This window comes from Suncus etruscus, chromosome 9 (assembly GCF_024139225.1).
Source record: "Suncus etruscus isolate mSunEtr1 chromosome 9, mSunEtr1.pri.cur, whole genome shotgun sequence".
Lineage (NCBI taxonomy): Eukaryota > Metazoa > Chordata > Mammalia > Eulipotyphla > Soricidae > Suncus > Suncus etruscus.
This window is the reverse complement of record NC_064856.1, coordinates 14,827,222-14,849,190: the sequence shown is the minus strand read 5'-3', so window position 1 is coordinate 14,849,190 and position 21,969 is coordinate 14,827,222. Positions and strand designations below refer to the sequence as shown.

General features: G+C 40.2%; 1 protein-coding gene across 1 annotated transcript in view; it reads left to right on the top strand.

The window, feature by feature from the left end:
* The window catches only part of RPRD1B (regulation of nuclear pre-mRNA domain containing 1B), a 65,774-nt gene that overhangs the window by 3,480 nt on the left and 40,325 nt on the right, over positions 1–21,969 (top strand). The window contains exons 2-3 of the mRNA XM_049779323.1: positions 2,147–2,276; positions 15,690–15,823. Coding sequence (XP_049635280.1) covers positions 2,147–2,276; positions 15,690–15,823 — 264 coding nt within the window. The remainder of the gene's footprint in view (positions 1–2,146; positions 2,277–15,689; positions 15,824–21,969) is intronic.

The following is a 21,969-nucleotide window of genomic DNA, read 5'->3' as shown; positions in this document are numbered from 1 at the left end:
AGTGGTGGATGTGTGCTATATTGTGTGAATATCGATGTGTGAATGTTCAAATGCTGTATGGCTTTGTCATGCATCTTTACCCATGCAGTGTCTATCTGTTCACTCTTCAGGGTGCTGGCTGTTTAGGAATAAAGTGTTAGCCCTAATAAATCTCTGTTACTATGTTTGAGGAGGATGAAAATTAATTGAATTTGTAGATAGTGAAACCTTGACTTTAGCATCTTAGCTATCATATTGTAATACTGAAAAAAAATTCAGGTCTTCAATGTCAAAATTGACGTTTTACAAGCTGGATACTGGGTATTTTTTAATACAAAACATGAATTTATGAAAGTATTTTATTGAGGTTTGTATTTTGCCTGTCTTTTTGATCCTGTGGGCATATTTCTTCCTGCAGCATATTTGAAAACAAGATTTCCTTCTCTTCTTTCCCCCTTTACATTGGTGTGCCAGGAATTTAGCCTAATCGAAGTGAGTGCTCTACAGTAATGAGCTACACCTGGTACCCTGGAAGAATAGTACTGGGCTTACCAAACTGGCCTTGCATGCAGCTGACCTTCATTCAGTCTCAGTTAGCACTTGTGGTTCCCCTGATGACACCAGATGATCCCCTAGGCCTAGGCTAGGCCCTCTCCCCTCAAACAAAACCCAAAACAAAACCAAAACCTCTTGCTGTAATGATACCTTAATAGCAGTAGTGTGATACTATGATATAACTTATTGACAGTTGTTCTACTTTTGAGTAATAATTCAAACAAGTAAAAAATAAACCCACTTTTTTAATAGATTGTCTTTAGTTGGCCATCTAAACTGTTATATTACCTAGTGGTTAATATATATTACCTGGTGGTTACTACTATTTGGTATATCAAATGTATACATTTGATTTTATGAGCTCTTTAAGTCAATTTAAATGAATGGGCTTTTAAAATACTGTTCGTTTGTTTTTAACTTGGGTTATTTTTCTGTCTCTACATTTTAAAATGTCAAATCTTAAACCTGCTGGTCAAAGGTGTATGTATACATGCTACTTTCATTCAAAAGAAATGCCAGTGGTGCTTGTGATTGAGCAAGTGCTGGCTACTCAGAGGTATAAAGGTTGACTTAGACCTGTCTTGAGTTTTCCAGGTACTTTTAGTATGGAAGAAAACCTTAGTATGATTGAGCTATTTGATTATGTTCTTATTTATTTCTTCTGAAAGAAAACTGGATCAAAGATGGTAGTGATGTCATTTTATGATTGAGAAGTTAGGTGAATAGAAGCCTGGAAATTCAGTAATACTTCCCCAAGCAACTGTAACTCAGACATACTGTATGAGGTTTTTATGGTATAATATATGATGCTATATAGAGTAATAGGAATACACCCTATTTAGTATTGTAAGAGAGAAGAATTATGGGCTTTGTGGGAGCCATAATTTTGCATAAACAGATTTCAGACAAATGTAAACTTAGAGTAACAAACGTAGCATTAGTCTTGTATTTTCCACAGCTCAGCTTGTTTAGCAGAGTGGTGGGATTCCACCTCCTGGGCAGTGCTGGCCATATCTTGGGGCCAGCAGTAGCCTCCTTACTATTGGAAGGCAGGAGCTTTCTGTTGCCTAAAGGAGGTAGATTTCAGGGGATTGCTGAATGTTTTGCTGAGGGGCACTGGTGAGCCAAACTAACTTGGGAGCCTCTGGAGATTGTAGAGTTGATATTATTTATCATTGTTATTGAAATGTTCAGAGAGAAAATTTCAGTTTAGGGATTTAAATGATAAGAATATTTTAAATTGAAATGTAATTCTGTAGTATTTGATAATTAGCAGTGAATTCAAAATTATCATCCATAATTAAATAAATGGAAAATTCGAATTTTGATTGCTTGTTCTTTAGATTATCCTTATTTTTGCAGTCAGCTAATTATCAAAAATATCACAGAAGTGAAAATGATTCTTGTTTTTGTTCATTTCCCCCAAAATTGTATTCTCAACCCAATTTTGAGATCATAAGGCAATCCTTACGGAATTAAAATAGGTTTATCCAGCATATCACCTTTTACCTCTAGTAGCTTAAGCTTATTCTTAATGTTTTTTAGGGCAAAAGAATTATGGACTGAGAATTTCCTTGGTGTAAATTAAATCATCTTTTTTTTCCCCCCCCAGCAAAATCAAATAGAAAGCTTACTTTTCTGTACTTAGCGAATGATGTCATCCAAAACAGTAAAAGGAAAGGACCTGAATTCACTAGAGAATTTGAGTCAGTCCTTGTGGATGCTTTTTCTCATGTTGCCAGGTATGTTGTCTGTTTTTTATTGTTTTTAAATGCATTGCCTTTTTGTTCTTTACCTTTTCTGTGATAGCTTTTGTAAATTGACAACTGTACTTTACAATAGTGTATTTTAGGGGCTGAAATTAATGGTTTTATGTTTTGATGGTTTTAAGAATTCTGACATGTGAACATTTTGTTGTATTAAAAGGATTGAAGGGGGCACAGAGATAGTACAGAGGGGAGGGCTCTTGTTTTACTGAATCCAACTCTGGTTTGATTACCCTAATAGCACATACGGGTGTCTGAGCCCTGCCAGGAGTGATCCATAGGTGCAGAGCCAGGAGTTAGCCCTGAGCACTGCCAGGTGTGGGCCAAAAAGCAAAAAAGAGGGGGCGTGTTTGGTTTAGTACTTGAGTAGATTGTTGTTTTTTTATACATGTATTAAGTTAATGGTTGTATCTTGAATATGACACTGAGTCATCTCACTAGATTATGGTCAGTAAACTGCTAGGTATTATTACAAGGGAACCATTCAGTAATAGAATTAGTTGCTTTGCTTTGGTTTTTTACTTGCTTCCTTCTGTATGTCTAGCTATTTAATTTACTAAAAATAGAAGCCATTATTGTAGTGTAAAGATAGCAATTATTTGGAAAATAGGTATTTGCTCTGGTTTTATCAGATTGAGTCTCTCACTGTTGTGCTTTGTGTCAGAAGACTAAACCCTAAGCACACATACAACTAATAATAGACACTGAACATGTGATTAAAATTTTTATAACAATTTTTTACAACGCATGCTTTCCATCACTGCAAATACTTTAAGGCAACAGCTTACAACCGCTGAAGTCATACGACTAGAGAAAAATGTTAAAGAGGTTTTGGAAGATTTTGCAGAAGACGGTGACAAGAGAGTTAAATTGCTTACTGGCAAACGAGTTTAATTGGCTGAAGACCTTAAGAAAGTTAGAGAAATTCAAGAAAAACTTGATGATTTCATTGAAGCTCTTCATCAGGAGAAATAAATTGTAATTAAAATACTGCTCATAATTGCCTCTGTTGACACCTGAAGAGAGAAAACTGAAGTCCTGACTTTTTTCTTCTGCTATTCTTCCTTTCTAAACATAAAATAAAGCCATGGGATAAAAATCATTTCATGCGTGGTCAGAGGCACTTTAACCCTAAGCTGCCAATTGAATGGGAAAAACAGTGGAAATGAAATTCACATATAATTTAATTGTATTAAAGTGACAAATCAGGATGTCAGTGATGTGATTATGGAATCATTAAAGAAAAGAAACTAAAAAAAAATTTTTTTTATAACAATTTTTAAAACAAGCTGCGTAGGGCCAGAGAGAGAGGACAGCAGGTAGAGCACTTGCCTTGCATGTGGCCTACCCACGTTTGATTGTTGGTACCCTATATGGTCTCCAAAACAAAACCAGGAGTGATTTATGAGTGCAGACCAAGAAACACCTTAGCACTTACAGGTGTATCTCCCTCTCTCCAAAAAAGTTCTGTGGCCCAGGAGGAGGGAAAAAAAGCATTTTTATTTTAAATGGAAACATTACTAAGTAAATATCAAAGTTGTGCAAAAGGAAATTGAGAATGGAGAAAAGATTCGCATATTTAAAATTGCACTAGGGTGTAATGTATAAGTTAGTGTGAAAATAAGCATCATTCCATAAAAAATTGGAAAAGCAAGACAGAAGAAACCAATGACATCTAATTTTTTCTTAAAGATGGAAAAATATTTTATAACATTCTGGTGATGAACATGGACACAGAAAAAGCTGAGTGTTTTAGTAACTTGAAAAATAATTGAATCCAGGGTTGAAGTAATAATATAGTGGGTAGAACTGTCCAACCTTGCACTTGGCTGACCCAAATTCAATCCCTAGTGTGCCATATGGTCGTCTGAGCCCTGCCAGGAGTGATCCTGAGACAGGAGTATCCTCTAAGCACTTCTGGGTATGATCCCCAAAACCAATCCAAAAAAAAAAAAACAACAAAAACTGAATTATTGCAACAGTAAACTTAGAACAAAAGTTTAGATTAAGCTACCTAAGAGTAGGGTCAGATTTTCTCCTTTTGAGTTTTAATTCACTATTTAAGTGAATTTGGCCGCATTATTTAGCTGTTTGAATCTAAGTCTTCGAATTGGTTAAATTGTCTACATCATTTGAATTGTGAGGCTAATAGAAAAAAGAAAACAGCAACAGTATGCTTGAAGGTACTTTCACAATGCCAAAACCACAGCTTTAATATAACAAATTATGAACTGGAAGGAAGGACCAATTCTGTTCCAGGCACTGGTGACTTGTAGCTGGGATTTGTCCCTGTAATCCCAGTTTTATAGTCTTAATATAGATGATGCCTCAGGGTCTATGGGCACGCTGCAGTCCACCCTGGTAGGGTGGGTGTCCATTCATTGTTGAAGGAGTTCTTTCATTTGGGGTGTGGGCTGGGGCCAGAGAATTAGGTAGGGCTATGACTTGCACATGACCTACCCAGTTCCTGGCATTCCATTCGTCCCTTGAGCCTGCCAAGAGCGATTTCTAAGCGCAGAGCCAGGAGTAACCCCTGAGCACCACAGGAATGACACACACACACAAAAAAAAAAAAAACCAAAAATCATTTGGGGTGTAGGGAATTCACAAATAATTCTACATTCTGTGAGTTTATTTAAAAATCCATCAATAATCTTCAGCTATTTCCACACCAGAAGAGAATCACTAGAAAGGGGCAGGAAAAAAAGGGTTGGGCTATGGCAAAATGTAAAAAAAAAGGTTTTTTTGCTTTGGTTTTGGGCCACACCCTGTGGCACTCAGGTTACTCCTGGCTCTACACTCAGAGATCACTCCTGGCAGGCTTGGACCATATGAGATGCTGGGGATCGAGCCCAAGCCTATCTTGGGTCGTCTGCATGCGCCCTACTGCTGTGCTATCACTCTGGCCCCTCGAACTATTCTTGACTCTGCTCAGAAATCCTAGTAGTGTTTAAGGGATTGAACCTAGTCCAGCGACATGCAAAACAAGTGCCCTACTTGTTGGTCTTTCTCTGCAGTCCCAAATATTCTTTTCTACTAGGTAAGATTTATCTTTTTTCTTTCTTTTTTGGGGGGAGGGGGTCAGGGAGGGTGGGCATACCCAGCTGTGCTCAGTGTTTATTCCTAACTCTGCTCAGGGATCACTCTTGAACATAGGGCATGCCAGAGGATCAACCCAGTTCAAGTAAATGCAAGGCAAGCTCTCTAGCTATTGTTTTAGTTCTCTGGCCCCCTCTGAGGACCACAAAAATTAGGTAAAATTTCTCCTTTTTGTGGGGAGAATAAAAATAATAGTCCAAATTTTATTCTTTCTGCATTCCTCTAGTTCTTTTATTCTATTTGGATATTCTGTTCGATGATTTTTTTTCCTTTTATGGTGCCAAGGATTAAACTCGGGTCTCCTAGTAAGAGTCATGTACTTGACCATTGGACCACATCCCCTGCTCAGAAGTCTTGAGAACAGACTGTTTTTTCCTTTCTCTTTTCCTTCTTTTATTTTTAGGTGGTACTGATGCTCAAACCCAGGGCCTCACACATAGAAGACAAGTGCTCTACCACTTTGAACCTTTTGTAATAATCTAGTTAGAATTCTCTTTTGTGTCAGGTTCCACCCCGTCATTATTGGACCAGCCTCTTCACTTCTATTTTAACCCAATCTTCTTAGTAGGTGTTTTCTCTATGGTTTTATTGTGGCCAGTTAGTGAAAAGGGTTAATTTGGTAAATCATGTTGATTAGGAACATCTTTATAATAATAATTTCCTCCCTCACTCCATATCCGAAAACTAACAAACTAGGCCTCTCAGTCAAAGATGCCTAGGGCTGAAGAGACAGTCCAGCTTGCCATAAAATAGATCAGACTTTGTTTCAATCCTTTGCATCCCATATGGTCCCTGAGCACACCAAGAATAATTCCTGAGCTTAGAGTCAGGAGTAAGCCCTGAGCATCGTCGGGTGTGGCCAAAAACCACAGAAAGAAAGGAAAGAAGAAAAAGAAATGCCTAGGCCATAAACTAGATTTAATTTGAATAACAGTTTACTAGATTTTGAACTGATTTTCCAGACAAATATCTGTTTTTGTTTTCTTCTTAGTCTGGGATGTTTTCATGTCATTTTCACCCAGCATCTATTTGAATATTTTCCGTGTACTAATAACTATTGATCCAGACACTGAGTAGGGATGGCACTGAATACACCAAATAAGAGCAAATAATAAAAAATAACCAAAATACTATCAAAAGGTAATCATGTGGATATGATAGATGTCATTCTGCAGTGTGGACTGCCTTGTAGTAGTTAAGGCAAGACTCGACAGAAATGACATTTGAGGCAATATTAAGAACTTAGTTAAGAAACTAAGGTAGGGGCTGGGAAGGTGGCGCTAGAGGTAAGGTGTCTGCCTTGCAAGCGCTAGCGTAGGACGGACCGCAGTTCGATCCCCCGGCATCCCATATGGTCCCCCCAAGCCAGGGGCGATTTCTGAGCGCATAGCCAGGAGTAACTCCTGAGCGTCAAACGGGTGTGGCCCCCCCAAAAAAAAAAGAAAAAAAAAAAAAAAGAAACTAAGGTAGAAATCTGGACATCTTTGAGATGAAATGAAGTCTAGAATGGTTTGAACACAGTGAGCAAAGAGAAAAGTGACAGAGGAGATCATAGAGATCAGAACTAGTTCCATCTGTCCTATAAGTGAAAAGAGTTTGAATTTCTTCTGTTAGAATTTCTGTGAAGGGTTTTAAAGCAGGAAAACGATATATTCCAATGCATTGTTTTGAAAAGTCCCTTTTGCTTGGTGTAAAGATTGATCATAAAGGTCAAAGGGGCAGCAGGGCTATGGATTGGAGTTTTATTTTGTTCTAGTATGGGTAATAGATTCTATTAATAGCTTTTATTAATAAAAATATTATTAAAAATAGCTTTTATTGGCTGCTCTTCTTTTGTGGGTGGATTGGTATGCACATACACACAAACCATTAGTACACCCAAAAGAATTTGTAGGAGCTTAGTGCTCTGGGTGCTGATATTTAGGTAAAAGAGAACTCCAAGGTGATTTTCTAGTTTGTTTTTTAAATGACAATTTTTGGTACAAATATAGTAGAGGAAATCAGAAGTTTTATTCTGGCTATGTTAAGCTTGAGATCACTAGTAGTTTTAAGACCCCAGATGGTAATATTTATTGTGTATTGTGGTTCCTCAGGTCCATTTCCAGGTTTGGTGATTCCTTAGCAGGGCTTACTGTCCCACTCATTGCCATTCTTTATTTACAATGAAAAGATAGGAGCAAAATCAACAAAATGGAAAGATTCACTGACTCCAGAGGAGAGTAGGCAGAGACTTTCATCTTTTTTTTTTTTTTGGTTCTTTTGGGCCACACCCGGTAACGCTCAGGGGTTACTCCTGGCTATGCGCTCAGAAGTTGCTCCTGGCTTGGGGGACCATATGGGACACCGGGGGATCGAACCACGGTCCGTCCAAGGCTAGCACAGGCAAGGCAGGCGCACCTTACCTTTAGCGCCACCGCCCGGCCCCGGCAGAGACTTTCATAAAAGTTAATTTATAGGGGCCGGTGAGGTGGCGCTAGAGGTAAGGTGTCTGCCTTGCAAGCCCAGCCAAGGAAGGACCACGGTTTGATCCCCCGGCATCCCATATGGTCCCCCCAAGCCAGGGACAATTTCTGAATGCTTAGCAAGGAGTAACCCCTGAGCATCAAACGGGTGTGGCCCAAAAAACAAAAACAAAAACAAAACAAAAAAAAGAAGGAAAAAAAAGTTAATTTATTGCATGACATACTTAATTCGCCCAGCATTGAAGGAACTTATATTTGGAGAATTTATTAACGACCAGGCCTTTTTGTTGGGGTTAGTCACAGACACCCTCTACCACAATTTCAGACACCTAAAGAGAAAGTGGGTGTTCAGCATAAACCATATGTTTGCATAGTAAAAACCACCGTTTGTTAGCTAATTAATGATGGGACAGTACTGAAATTCAAGTTCTCCCCAGCCAGCAGCTAATCTGCTGAGCAGGCCTGTCGAAGGGTAGTTATTTTAGATTTTCTATTTAACTCTTTCTGAAGAATTGCAAAGGAATATTACTGTTCCAGCTTTGTATAACATGAAGTGCTGCTCATCCTTCAAATTCCTGCTCTTAAGAGAACCTACCCTAGGCCACAATAGGACATTAGAACATTGTAGCTGCAGAGGAAAGAAAATCCGCCAAACTGACTTGGCAAGGTGTCCCATAGATAGCTGACACTTAGAAGTTGCAATTCTGTTTATAACACACACTTAACATGTCTCAGATAAGATCTGGTTGAATTTGGATGGGTAGGGATGCCTCCCAAACTGTGTAGGGTCTTAAGGGCCCGATCCATGATTTTCAGCTAACTGGTTTATGCCTGATAATGCACTGTTGCTTGGGCCTTATGGTGCCAGGGATATTGGCAGTGCTGGGGTCTCTAAGACCAAAGTTGTTGGAATTTTTTTTGGTTTAGATGTCACACCTATTGGTGCTCAGTGGTTACTCCTGACTTTTGCACTCAGGTGATTCTTTGGGGACCGTATCGGATGATTTACTTGCTATGCTAGCACTCTGGCTCTGGGTTTTTAATTAGAATTTGGGCAATAAACATATTAAACACATAGTAGTTTATCATATTACCAAATTCTGATTTTTTTTATGCATTAGTGATAACGTTTTTAAACTTTTGGTTTTTGGGCCACACCCGGCAGTGCTCAGGGGTTACTCCTGGCTATCTGCTCAGAAATAGCTTCTGGCAGGCACAGGGGACCATATGGGACACTGGGATTCGAACCAACCACCTTAGGTCCTGGATCAGCTGCTTGCAAGGCAAACACCGGCTGTGCTATCTCTCCGGGCCCTAAACATTTTTTTAAAGAGATTTCCCAGTTTGGAGTTTGTACCACCTGAAAGGATAGATCCTTTTTTGCTTTAGTTATATTTCAAGTGTTAACATGATTTTACTGGACCTGCTCTGTCAAAACCTCATTAGTAAAAGTTTTTTGATGGTTATATCTGTACTGTTAAAACTTAACTGACAAACCTTGATTTACTATATATTTTTTAACTATTGATCGATTGATTGGTTCTTGGGCCACACCCAGCGGTGCTTAGGTATTACTCCTGGCTCTGCACTCAGAAATTGTCCCTGACAGGCTAGGGGACTATATGGGATGCCTGGAATTGAACCGAGGTCCCTCTCAGATTGGCCACAGCAAGGCAAATGCCCTGCCGCTGTGCTATCTCTCTGGCCTCGATTTACTAATTAAAGAATGAACCTTCCTTATTTCATCTTTTAATGGTGAAAGCCTTTTTAGATCTTCTGGTTGTGCAGAAGCTAGTATAGGAAGTAAGGCACTGGCCTCACTTTTTTGGTGGCTGTCACTGAAACCCTGGCACGAATCCGTGACACCACATAACTGTCTTTGTAGCATCTCCAGAGCTTGCTCCTGAGCACAAATCCAAGAGGAACATAACTCTTTCTCCTGCATATTAATATAGAAAAATCATGGTGTGGAGATACTACAGTTTATCTTGCCTTGCATATGACTGACCTGTGTTTGGTCCCCCTTGCATATGACTGACCTTGGTTTGATCCTTGGCACCCCATAAGGTCCCTGAGCCCACCAGGAGTAATCCCTAAGCATAGCTGGGTGTGGTCAAACACAAAATGAAATAGAAAGAGAAATATCTTATGGTAGTAACTTTGACCTAAGCATCAGTATCCACTATAAAGTCATGCTGCTAAAACTATTCTCAAAATCAGTCTTCATGGGGCCGTGGCACAGGTGGTAAGGCGTCCGCCTTGCTCGTGCTAGCCTAGGATTGACTGCGGTTCTATCCCTTATCCCATGTTGTCCCCCAAGCCAGGAGTGATTTCTGAGCGCATAGCTAGGAGTAACCCTTGAGCGTCACCGAGTGTGGCCCAAACCCACTCCCTCCCCCCAAAAGAGAGAAAAATCAGTCTTCAATTTGAGTTCCCCAGTCCAGTGAGCAAGGCGGAAAGGAAACTCTTTGCTCCCTTTTAACTAAGTTTGTGGTGTTGGAGAATAGTACAAGTGAGTAGAGTATTTGCCTTGTGTGCGGTTAATCTCAGTTTGGTCCCAGGGGGCACCCCTAAGAGTAATTCTTGTGTGTAGAGCCAGGAATTATCCCTGAGCATTTCTGGGTATAGCCCAAAAACAATAAAAAAAGAATTTGTCATCTTGATGGTTTCTCTTTCTTTTTTAAAATTATCTTTGTTTGGGGGCCATACCTGGTGGTGTTCAGGGGACCATATGGGAGGCCAGGGATTGAACTTGGGTTCCACCAGCAAGGCAAATGCCCTTGCTAGGTAATCTATTGCTCTGACCCCAATAGCTGGTATATTTTGAAGAGATTTGCAGAGAGAAAATTTTGTGTTAAAAATACCACCAGGTTGGGGCCGGAGAGATAACATGGAGGTAGAGCATTTGCCTTGCATTCAGAAGGACTGTGGTTTGAATCCTGGCATCCCATATGGTCCCCTGAGCCTGCCAGGAGCGATTTCTGAGCGTAGAGCCAGGAGTAATCCCTGAGCACTGCTGGGTATGACCCAAAAGCCAAAAAAAGAAAAAAAAAAAAAAACAATAGGTGGGGCCAGAGCTGTGGCGCAAGCAGTAGTGCGTTTGCCTTGCATGTGCTAACCTAGGATGGACTGCAGTTTGATCCCCTGGTGTCCCATATGGTTCCCCAGGCCAGTAGTGATTTCTGGCACATAGCCAGGAGTCACCCCTGAGGGTCATCGTTGTGGCCCTCCCCCCAAAAAGGCAACAGGTCAATTGGTTTCATAAGTTTTCTTAGGTTCTATTAATTATAGTGACCTTTTTTTAAACCATACATTTGCTCACCTCGGAATTATCACTCCCTTCAGGAAAAAGAACATTAATAAATTATTCATATCCTCTTAATTTTTTATTTTTTACCTTTCTTTCTTTCTTTCTTTCTTTCTTTCTTTCTTTCTTTCTTTCTTTCTTTCTTTCTTTCTTTCTTTCTTTCTTTCTTTCTTTCTTTCTTTCTTACTTACTTTCTTTCTTTCTTTCTTTCTTTCTTTCTTTCTTTCTTTCTTTCTTTCTTTCTTTCTTTCTCTCTCTCTTCTTTCTTTCTTTCTTTCTTTCTTTCTTTCTTTCTTTCTTTCTTTCTTTCTTTCTTTCTTTCTTTCTTTCTTTCTTTCTTTCTTTCTTTCTTTCTTTCTTTCTTTTCTTTTCTTTCTTTTCTTTCTTTTCTTTCTTTTGTTTCTTTTCTTTCTTTTCTTTCTTTTCTTTCTTTCTTTCTTTTCTTTCTTTTCTTTCTTTTCTTTCTTTTCTTTCTTTTCTTTCTTTTCTTTCTTTTCTTTCTTTTCTTTCTTTTCTTTCTTTTCTTTCTTTTCTTTCTTTTCTTTCTTTTCTTTCTTTTCTTTCTTTTCTTTCTTTTCTTTCTTTTCTTTATTTTTGGTTTTTGGGTCACACCCAGCAGCGCTCAGGGGTTATTCCTGGCTCAGTGCTCAGAAATCGCTCTTGGCAGCTCGGGGGACCATATGGGATGTCGGAATTCGAACCACAGTCCTTCTGCATGCAAGGCAAACACGTTATTTCCGGAAATGCTTTATCTCTCCAGCCCCCATGTCCTCTTTTTTTTTTTTCCCATATCCTCTTAATTTTACTTTGCCTTTTCACTTTCTCATGAGGTTGCCACACACTCCCCATATTTTTCAACCAATTGATTACAACTTCTTCCTCTTTCCCTTATTGTTTTGGAGATTTTGTTCAAAGAAGTGATAGCATAAGCAAAAGCCATATGCTTGAGAAGGGACAAGTTTGAATAGATTCACATTTGGTAGAGTGCTGATAGAATATGAAGCCCTAGGGGGCTGGAGCGGTGGTGCAAGTGGTAAGGCGTCTGCCTTGCCTTGAGATCCCCCAGCATCTCATATGGTCCCCAAGCCAGGTTTGGTCAAATTTTTTTTTTGGAGGGGGGAGTTGGGTCATACCCAGTACCACTCAGGGGTTATTTCTGGCTCTGCACTCAGAAATAGCACCTGGCAGGCTCAGGGGACCATATTGGGGTGCCAGGATTTGAACCACTGTCCTTCTGTATGCAAGGCAAACGCCCTACCTCCATGCTATCTCTCCAGCCCCCTAGTGGTCACTCTTAGGCCATATTCTTTGTGTTCTGAACATAGATTTTTTTTTTTCCCTGAACATAGAGTCTATAGACACCATTGATATCCATGTTAGAAGGTGAGTGCTTAGCTGATGATGGGAAAGAATGACTATGGTTGTGAAAACTTGATTGTGTTATCTACTGAAACCTACCTAAGATTAAATGAACTGCTTATTCAGTTTCTTCAAGGAGTTACAGAAGGCTGACAAGGGGACAAATTTCCTTCCCTACTGAAATTATATTAAAAAAAGAAAGTGTAAACCACTAACTTTAAATTATCAAGAAAAGTTTCTTGTAATATTGAAGTATAATTTTACTTATACCTAAATTCATTTGTATTTCTTGTTTTTCTTTTGTTGGTTGGTGTTTTGGGGGGAGGGCTTGGTGTTGGGGAGCCACACCTACTGGTGCTCAGGCCAGGCTTCATGCTCAGGGGACCCTGCATTATTGGAGATTAAACCCAGGCCTTCTGCATGCATTCAGTCCCCTGAACTGTCTCTTTGGTTCTCATTTTAATTTTTTAAAGTATTTTGTTTTGGGACATCTCTTGGTGTTGCTGGGTGCTCTTCTTAGCTTAGTGCTTGGGGATCAATGTAGTGGGATGTAGTGGTAAGAATTGAATCCAGAGGGGCCGGGCGGTGGCGCTGGAGGTAAGGTGCCTGCCTTGCCTGTGCTAGCCTAGGACGGACCGCGGTTCGATCCCCCGGTGTCCCATATGGTCCCCCAAGAAGCCAGGAGCAACTTCTGAGCGCATAGCCAGGGGTAACCCCTGAGCGGCACAGGGTGTGGCCCAAAAACCAAAAAAAAAAAAAAAAAAAAAGAATTGAATCCAGCACTTGCAATTGAACCCATGTAAAAAGCATGAACTTTAGTCCTTTGAGCAATCCCTGGTTCTATGTACAGTTTTCTCTTTGATTTTATTTTGATTTTTGGGCCATACCTGGTGGTACACAGGGCTCACTCCTGTTCTGCACGCAGGAATCACTCCCTGATGGGGCTCGGGGGAATCATGTGGTGCTAGGGAGTTGAACCCAGCTCAGCAACATGCAAAGTAAATGGCTTACCTGCTGTATTATCACTCTGGCTTCCTTAGGTGCAGTTTTAAATAGGATGATTTAGGGAAGAACTCACTGAAAAGATACTTTTATGAGAGGAGCATGGGTAAAAGATACCCATGAAGGTAGAGAAATGACATGTTAGTATTTATAAGGTCTTCCATCTTTGTTCTAAAGGAAAACAGGGAGACCTGTTTGAGGCCTGAATAAAGGACTGTCATGATCTGCATTAAGATAATAGAATAACATTTTGAAAGTGATCAAGAGTAAAGACAGGTGGAAGTAGGAAGACAGTAATGAGGAGCTTAGAGTAACCAGGTAAGAGATATTTAGTGGCTTAGACAATGTGGATAACAGCAAGGAGAGAAAGAAATTTTGAAGTTGTAGTAAAAGTATATGTAATCAGAAGTGATTGAGTCTTGTTTAAAGTTAACTCAGTGTAAATTATTTTCCTTTCTTTTTAACCCTCATTAAAAAATAATTTGTGTGTACCTTGATTTAATTCTTTAGCTCTCATTTGGTGAAATTTGCCACTAGAAGTCATAAGTAACAGTGGCCAGAGTAACCTGAAATCTCACCTCACCGTCAGTGTTAATGTAGATTTGGGAAGACACAGAAAGTGCTTCCCACCTAAATTGAATTTAGTATGATTTCTTTTTTTGTTTCTTTGTTTTTGTTTTGTTTTGTTTTTGGGCCACACCCGTTTGACACTCAGGGGTTACTCCTGGCTAAGCGCTCAGAAATCCCCCTGGCTTAGGGGGACCATATGGGACGCAGGGGGATCGAACCGCGGTCCTTCCTTGGCTAGTGCTTGCAAGGTAGACACCTTACCTCTATCTAGCGCCACCTCTCTGGCCCCTTGGTATGATTTCTTGAAATTTATATTTTAGATACTGAGGTGTCGGTAAAAAATTCAGTGCAAGATCATTAACATCCTGATCAGGTCCTTCCTTGGCTAGTGCTTGCAAGGTAGACACCTTACCTCTATCTAGCACCACCTCTCTGGCCCCTTGGTATGATTTCTTGAAATTTATATTTTAGATACTGAGGTGTCGGTAAAAAATTCAGTGCAAGATCATTAACATCCTGATCACCTTATAGATAAGAATAGTGTATAGTGGTATGGTGGGGGGTGTTCAGACCCCTTAAGACCAGAGTAGTCCATAATGACATGTTGTTGAGATTTACTTTCCTTCTAGACTCTCGAACCCCAACTCACTCCTCTTGTTTTCTCTGAGAATTGGAGAGCGACTGGGTCTGATCTGAGATAGTGACAAATCATTGACATGCGTTAAGAGTATCAAAGTGTCAGGGAAAAAAATGTTACAAATGACAGCTTTCTGCAGTGTTTTTCTTTACTTTTGTTTGTTTGTTTGGGGCTATACCCGGTGACTCTCAGGGATTACTACTGGCTCTGTGCTCAGAAATTGTTCCTGGCAGGCTCAGGCAACTATGGGATATGGGGGATCGAATCTGGGTCAGTCCCAGGTAGTCCTCCTGCTATCGCTGTGGCCCCAGTGTTTTTTAAGATTATCAATCAGACACTTTTGTGTGAACATGCAATACAGACCTAGCCCGTTATTAATACTAGTTTCATAGTTAATTTGGAGTTGAGCTCACTCTTGGCATTCATGTATATAATTGTATTTATGTTAGAGGTATTGATATGTTAGCATTGATAAGTTGTCAATTAATTTCCCATAATGGGTAATCCGTGGTTGAGGGTTAAATAAATTTTTGTTAAATTTTTTTTTTCCCTAAAAGTTTGGCCCATTTTCGTGTCTAGTAGAATTTCTGGCACTGGATCTCAGTATTTTCGAAAAACAAAACAACTGTCACAATTGTTAGGTTTCATTTTTGATAATTTTCTGTCCAGAAAAATCAGCCATGGAACTTTTGTCCTATTTGCTCCACTTTTCAAAAGAGATAAAATTATGACTTCTGCATTATAGTCTCTTACTTCCTACTGTACAACATACCCCAGGAAGAATGAGGTTTCTGGCCAGGTTTGGGGTATCCATTTATCACAATATGTTCCTTAATTCTGTTTTTAAATATGTACATCTTTTAGTCAGTTTTTTTTTTTAAAGGTAGATCTGTCCTAATTAAAAAAGAATCTTAAGCTTACACTATTTTTGTTTTTTCATCTTTTTTGGGCAGAGAGGCAGATGAAGGCTGTAAAAAACCTTTAGAAAGATTGCTGAACATCTGGCAAGAAAGAAGTGTGTATGGCGGCGAGTTCATACAGCAGCTGAAGCTGTCTATGGAGGACTCCAAGAGTCCGCCCCCCAAAGGTAGAAACACCACCATATGTTTACAGCTCTTGATCTTTGCCTATTTTCACATCACATTGAAAGATGCAGTGGGGGTTGCTGAACCATGAGCACCTATTTGATTCTTCAAAGAGAGAGAGATGATCAGAAACGATGGTGAGAATTTCTGTAGTGCTCACAGCCCAGGCCTCGTATTCTTGCTGCTCATCACCTACACCTGAAATACCACTTTCTGTTCTTCCTTGATGCTTCTCCTCTTTTTAGATTTATTTTTTTTTTTTTTTTTGCACAAGGGGAAATAACTAGAGTATTTATAGAGTTGTGGGTACCCTGAACTGAACTCTGGTTTTATCTTAGCCCTGCACTACCTTTTTAGGGTCTTAGATAAGTTCATTTTGACCTTTTGAACTTGGTCTTATGAACTATTGACATGGTTTGGGAGCATTTGTTTCTGATAATTTGTTTGATAGTTTGCTGTCTAATATTTACTTTGCTCATCTCTGAATAGTTTGAAATAGCCTAGGAGATTCTGAACATATATGAGTCTTACTGAGACCTCCTTTTTTTTTTTAATATTTTTTTTATTTAAACACCTTGATTACATACATGATTGTGTTGTTTGAGTTTCAGTCATGTAAGGAACACCACCCATCACCAGTGCAATATTCTCATCACCAATGTCCCAAGTCTCCCTGTACCCCACCCAACCCCTGCCTGTACTTTAGACAGGATTTCTATTTCCTTCATACATTTTCATTATTAGGATAGTTCGAAATGTAGTTATTTCTCTAACAAAACTCATCCCTGTTTGTGGTGAGCTTCATGAGGTGAGCTGTAACTTCCAGCCCTTCTCTATTATTATTATTATTATTATTATTATTATTATTATTATTATTATTATTATTATTATTATTACTGAGACCTCCTTAAGAGTTCATGCTTAGGGGCCGGAGAGATAGCATGGAGGTAAGGCATGTGTCTTGCATGCAGAAGGACAGTGGTTCGAATCCCGGCATCCAATATGGTCCCCTGAGCCTGCCAGGAGCGATTTCTAAGTGTAGAGCCAGGAGTAACTCATGAGTTCCGCCAGGTGTGACCCAAAAACCAAAGAAAAAAAGAAAAAAAGTTTATGTTTGGTTGGTTTGTTTGTTTTTCAAAAAGAGTAAGATCAGACATCCTGTTCTCTGGCTGAGATGCTTCTAGTTTCGTTTTAGTTGACATAGCATGTTTGAACGTCTAAGTCTGATTAGACTTAGTTGCTACCTGAAGGATGATCGGTCCAGGTACTATCAAGGCATTTAGGACCTTCATAATCTGAATTTACTTTCCAATTCTCCCGTCATTTTCTCTCATATACATATCTTTGGTTCTCAGAGCAACCTATCTTTGAATGGTTTTCACTCTCGTTTCTCTTTACATTTTCTAGTGTCTGAAATGTCCTCTACCCCTAGCACTGTGTAGTACTCTCAGTCTTCAGAAATGCTCTTTTATTTTGGATTTTGGACCACACCTGGTGACGCTCAGGGGTTACTCCTGGCTACACACTCAGAAACTTCTTCTGGCTCAGGGGATTGAACCTTGGTCTGTGCTAGGCTAGTGCAGGCAAGGCAGATGCTTTACCGCTGTGCCACCACTCAGGCCCTTCAAGAATGCTCTTAACTCACATCTAACCTACCTTGTGTTGTACACCTATGTAACCATTCTCTCTCTTTTTTTTTTTTTTTTGGTTTTTGGGCCACACCCTGTGACGCTCAGGGGTTACTCCTGGCTATGCGCTCAGAAATTGCTCCTGGCTTCTTGGGGGACCATATGGGACGCCGGGGGATCGAACCGCGGTCCGTCCTAGGCTAGCACAGGCAAGGCAGGCACCTTACCTCCAGCACCACCGCCCGGCCCCGTAACCATTCTCTTATGTTCATCTGGTTATTAGTTAATGCTTGCACTACGGGATTTAACTACTCTCAGCATATTGATCAGCATTTGTTGAGCGACTTTTCAGTGTGGACATTTCCTGGTCTCCTTCAGGTCTGAGTTTATGTTCATTTTTAGGTGGGGACACATTTTCTATGAAACTAATGGTTGGAGACTTTGTAAGAGAGAGGAGTAATGGGGCCGGAAAGAAAGAACGGACGGTAAGGTGATTGTCTAGTGTCTAGTATGTGGCCAACCCAGGTTAGATCCCTGGCAGCGACATGGTCCACTGAAATTCACCAGGAGTGATCCCTGAGTGCAGAGCCAGGAGTAAGTCCAGAACACTGCAGGGGGTGGAGCAAAAATAAAATAAAACAAAGTAAAACCAACAAATACGAGTACTTTCAGACTTCAGATTTTGTCATTTACTTGGAGTGGAAAGAGGACTCTTATGGTCATTGGTGGTAGCTTCTGTAAAGCTGTTTCATCCTGCTTTGGATTCTGGTGTGTTTTGTCTTGTGTCCTTTGGAAGTCTGCAAAGTGCTTGGGAATTATCCAACATTCTTTTCTCTATTTTGCCTTAGAGTTCATTGGTAAACAGTGTTGACTTTTTAAAACACCTTTGGGCAGTGGGAGAGCTCTGAAAGACCCATGTTTGAAGCTAAATGGTGAATTTCAATTCAGCAAACATTTGCCAGACATGAGCTGCGAGTAAACAGTTACACTAGATACAATAGGAAAGAGTGAGAAATAGATCATACTCATGAAGTACTCAGGCAAATTGAGGAATTTGTGGCACTGTTTGCTTCGAACATAGGTCCATTGGACTGCTACTGGGTTTTACTTATTTTATTTTATATCATGAACATTTAGATGATAACAGACTGTAATTCTCTATGTGGAAGATAATACGGTTGAAAAGATAATTCTCCTTTCTCTTTCAGTGAAGGTGAAACACTTATCAAAAGGTTCTAATATGAGAATTAGTCCTAGTTAACATGTTCTTTCTCTCACTATCTTAATTGGACCTGGGTTTAGAATAGTTTATTAGATTCCTTTAGACTTTGTATGTTTTTCAGAAGTTTATTTTCAAATTTAAATTACCCTTTTTTTATTTTGATTCAGGGATAATTTTTTGTCTTAACTTTAGTGTTTATCTTTGAAATAAAAAAATTTTTATGGATCTTTAACAACTACTCTTTCACAGCTACCATATCCAAATAGTAATATATTCTTTTCATATTTCAAGACTTAGCATTATGTCTAAATATATAATAATCAAACTTATTAAAGTCTACCTGACTTTAAAGCCTATTCTTCACACCATACTTAAAATAAAATAATTGTGGGCCACATTTAGATTGTGGTTGGGACCATACCTGGACAATGCTTGGGGATTCAGGGCGATTCCACCATACTTTGATTCTGAATGTGCATGAATTGAGTTGGTGTATGGAATAATGAGCAAGTCACCCACCTTTCCCAGTTAGTTGAACTGCTCAGCCAAGAGTTTAATTTTAATATCAGACTTCCATAGGACTGGGAAAATAGTAAAGAGGTTAAGGCACTTGCCTGGCATGTGGCCAACTTGAGTTCCATTCCTGGTACTGCATTTGGTCCACTGAGCACTGAGCCAGAAGTAACCCCCAAGTACAGCCATGTGTTCCCCCTGTTTATCTTATTTTTGTTTTTTTGGTTTTGAGTCACACCTGGCGGCGCTTGGGTTACTCCTGGCTCTGTGCTCAGAAATTGCTCCTGGACCATATAGGATGCTAGGGATTGAACCCGGGTCTGTCCTGGGTTGCTGCCTGCAAAGCAAATACCCTACTGCTGTGCTATTACTTGGGCCCCCTAAATGTTTATGTTAAAATAAATTAATATAAAATAAAACCAGACTTTTGAGGGCCATAGAGATAGCATGGCAGGATGAGTATAGCTTGGCATTCAGAAAGCTCAGATTTGACTTGGTGTTGCATGAGGCCCTTACACAAGAGCAATTTCTGAGGATCCATTGAGTGTGGCTCCAAAACCTCCCTAAATCAACTCAGACTTCTGTTGTATAAATCTATCTATCTAGATAGATAGGCTAGATGAAATCATGATAGGGGCCAGAGAGCTAGTATGATGGATAGGGTGCTTGCCTTGTATGCGGACACTCTAGGTTCAATCCCTGGCATCTTGTATGGTCCTGTGAGCCTTCCAGGAATGATTCTTTTCCCTCCCTGCTTTGTGCAAGGAGAGCACAGTAATTAAGAGCAGGAGCTTTTAATCTTGAACCCCCTTTCTGAGTTCAAGTCTAGATATTGTGTCTCAGTTCAGTGAGATGGCGCACTGGGCTTCCTGAAGTTTGTTACTGATTTATTTTCTACCCAAGTATCTTAATGGTTAATAAGGAAAGTTCGGGCCAGAGCTATAATACAGTGGGTAGGGCACTTATCTTAAATGTGGTCGACCTGGGCTAGATTCCTGGCATCCCATATGGTTCCCTGAGCACTGTTTGGAGTGTTTCCTGAGTGCAGAGCTAGGATTAACCCCTGAGTACTGCCAGGTATTCCCTGCCTCTCTTAGCCCCCCAAGAGGAAAGTCTCTTTTCCTTGTTTTTAGACCATACCCAGCAATGCCCAGCACTTACTCCAGGCTCTAAACTATGTTTTGTAACTAATTTGAGAGCCTTCAAGTTAGTCTGCAAAAAACTAGGAAATCAGGATTACTTGGGTGAGCTTAGTACAAGGCCCCATGGATTTTTGGGAACAGGTTTTCATGTTTTTCATGTAGATGTATACATTAGGAAATTTGGGGATTATCTATACTGTACTGTAAATAGGTTGAATGAGTTGAAAGGGAAATACCCTGTGATCATGGCCACATAGATGGTGCAAAGGTGTCTTCGTTGAAATTCAGATGTAGGAATGTGCTGACATTTTTTCCCCGTTATTTTTAGTTGCTGTCTGACTAGACTGAGAGTAATATTCATCACTGTACAGTTGAGTCAGTGCAGAGCTACCTGTTTGTATAAAGGGAACCAATGGTGGCTATTACTGGCTCTGCCTTCAAGAGATTCCGACATGGGGGTTTGAAGAATAAACTACTTAAATGTTTTTGTTAGAGAGGCAAGGCCTGTTTGTGCCAGAGTAACGGCCAAGTGCTTTCAAAACATTTGGCCCTTTTACTGTGTCTGTGGCCCCTTTGGCCCTCATCCTAACTTCCAGTTGGGTTCTGCCAACATCCAAGGGCAGGAGGAAGATCACTTAAAGTCAGTTGGTGGCTGGGTTGGAGTTTGGACCTGCCAGGCTGTGGCACAACCCCTCACATCTTTCAGCATTTGTTTACTGGTTAAAGAACTTAGATGTGGAGGAGAGACTTAGAGAACTAGTCAACATCTTCCCCACCTGCTCACATCCACCAGCAAACTCCTGATGCCCAAAAGCGACCATAGAGATAGTACAGTGTGTAGGGCAGTTGCCTTGCACACAGCCAAACTGGATGACATGTAGTCAGACAGAGTTCTCTGAGCACTGCCAGTAGTAGTTTCTGAGGACAGACCCAAAAGTACAATTGGGTGTGGCTTCTCTCCCCAGCTATAAAAACAAAGAAAAAACAAGGAAAGCACAAAAGGGAAGGATGAAAGAAGGCTTGGGGATAATTCAGAGCTCTTTTTTTTTTTTTTTTTTTTCCAGAATATTACCATAGTAAAGTATAGTCTGGTTGAAAATGAGTGAATAAAGGCTGTGGTTCCAACAGGGAATGTTAAGGACAATTTGCTAAGAGGAGATCTGTAAGGCAGGCCTCGAGATGTGGAAATGTAACACTTGAGAGTTGGAGCATCCAAGACTGGACCTAGAGGATAGATGGATGAGTGGACGTGTTGCTAAAGGAACAGGTGGCTTGGGCAAAGTTTGGCCTGTGGGTTGAGGAACAGTCAGCAGCTTGTTCCCAGTAGGTGCTCCCATCCACGGAGAACATCATAAATGGAGGAGAGTGGTTGCCTTCCAGTTTACTTCCTTTCACCAGGCTGACAAAGACAAAAATTCTCAAATCATCTTCATTGCTCTTAAAGCCTTCCTTAGGTGAGTAAGGTAGGAAATGTAGGGCCTTAACTTACCCGTGAGCTCTAGGAGGGCTTCTGCAAAATAGGGTGCGGGAGCAGGAGTACAGCACTCTTCAAGGCTGTCCGCTGCCCAAATGGACTGGATTCGGAGGGGCTTGAGTAGTGATTCATGCAGTCTTAGGTTTAATAGTTTCTCAGAGGGCTTGAA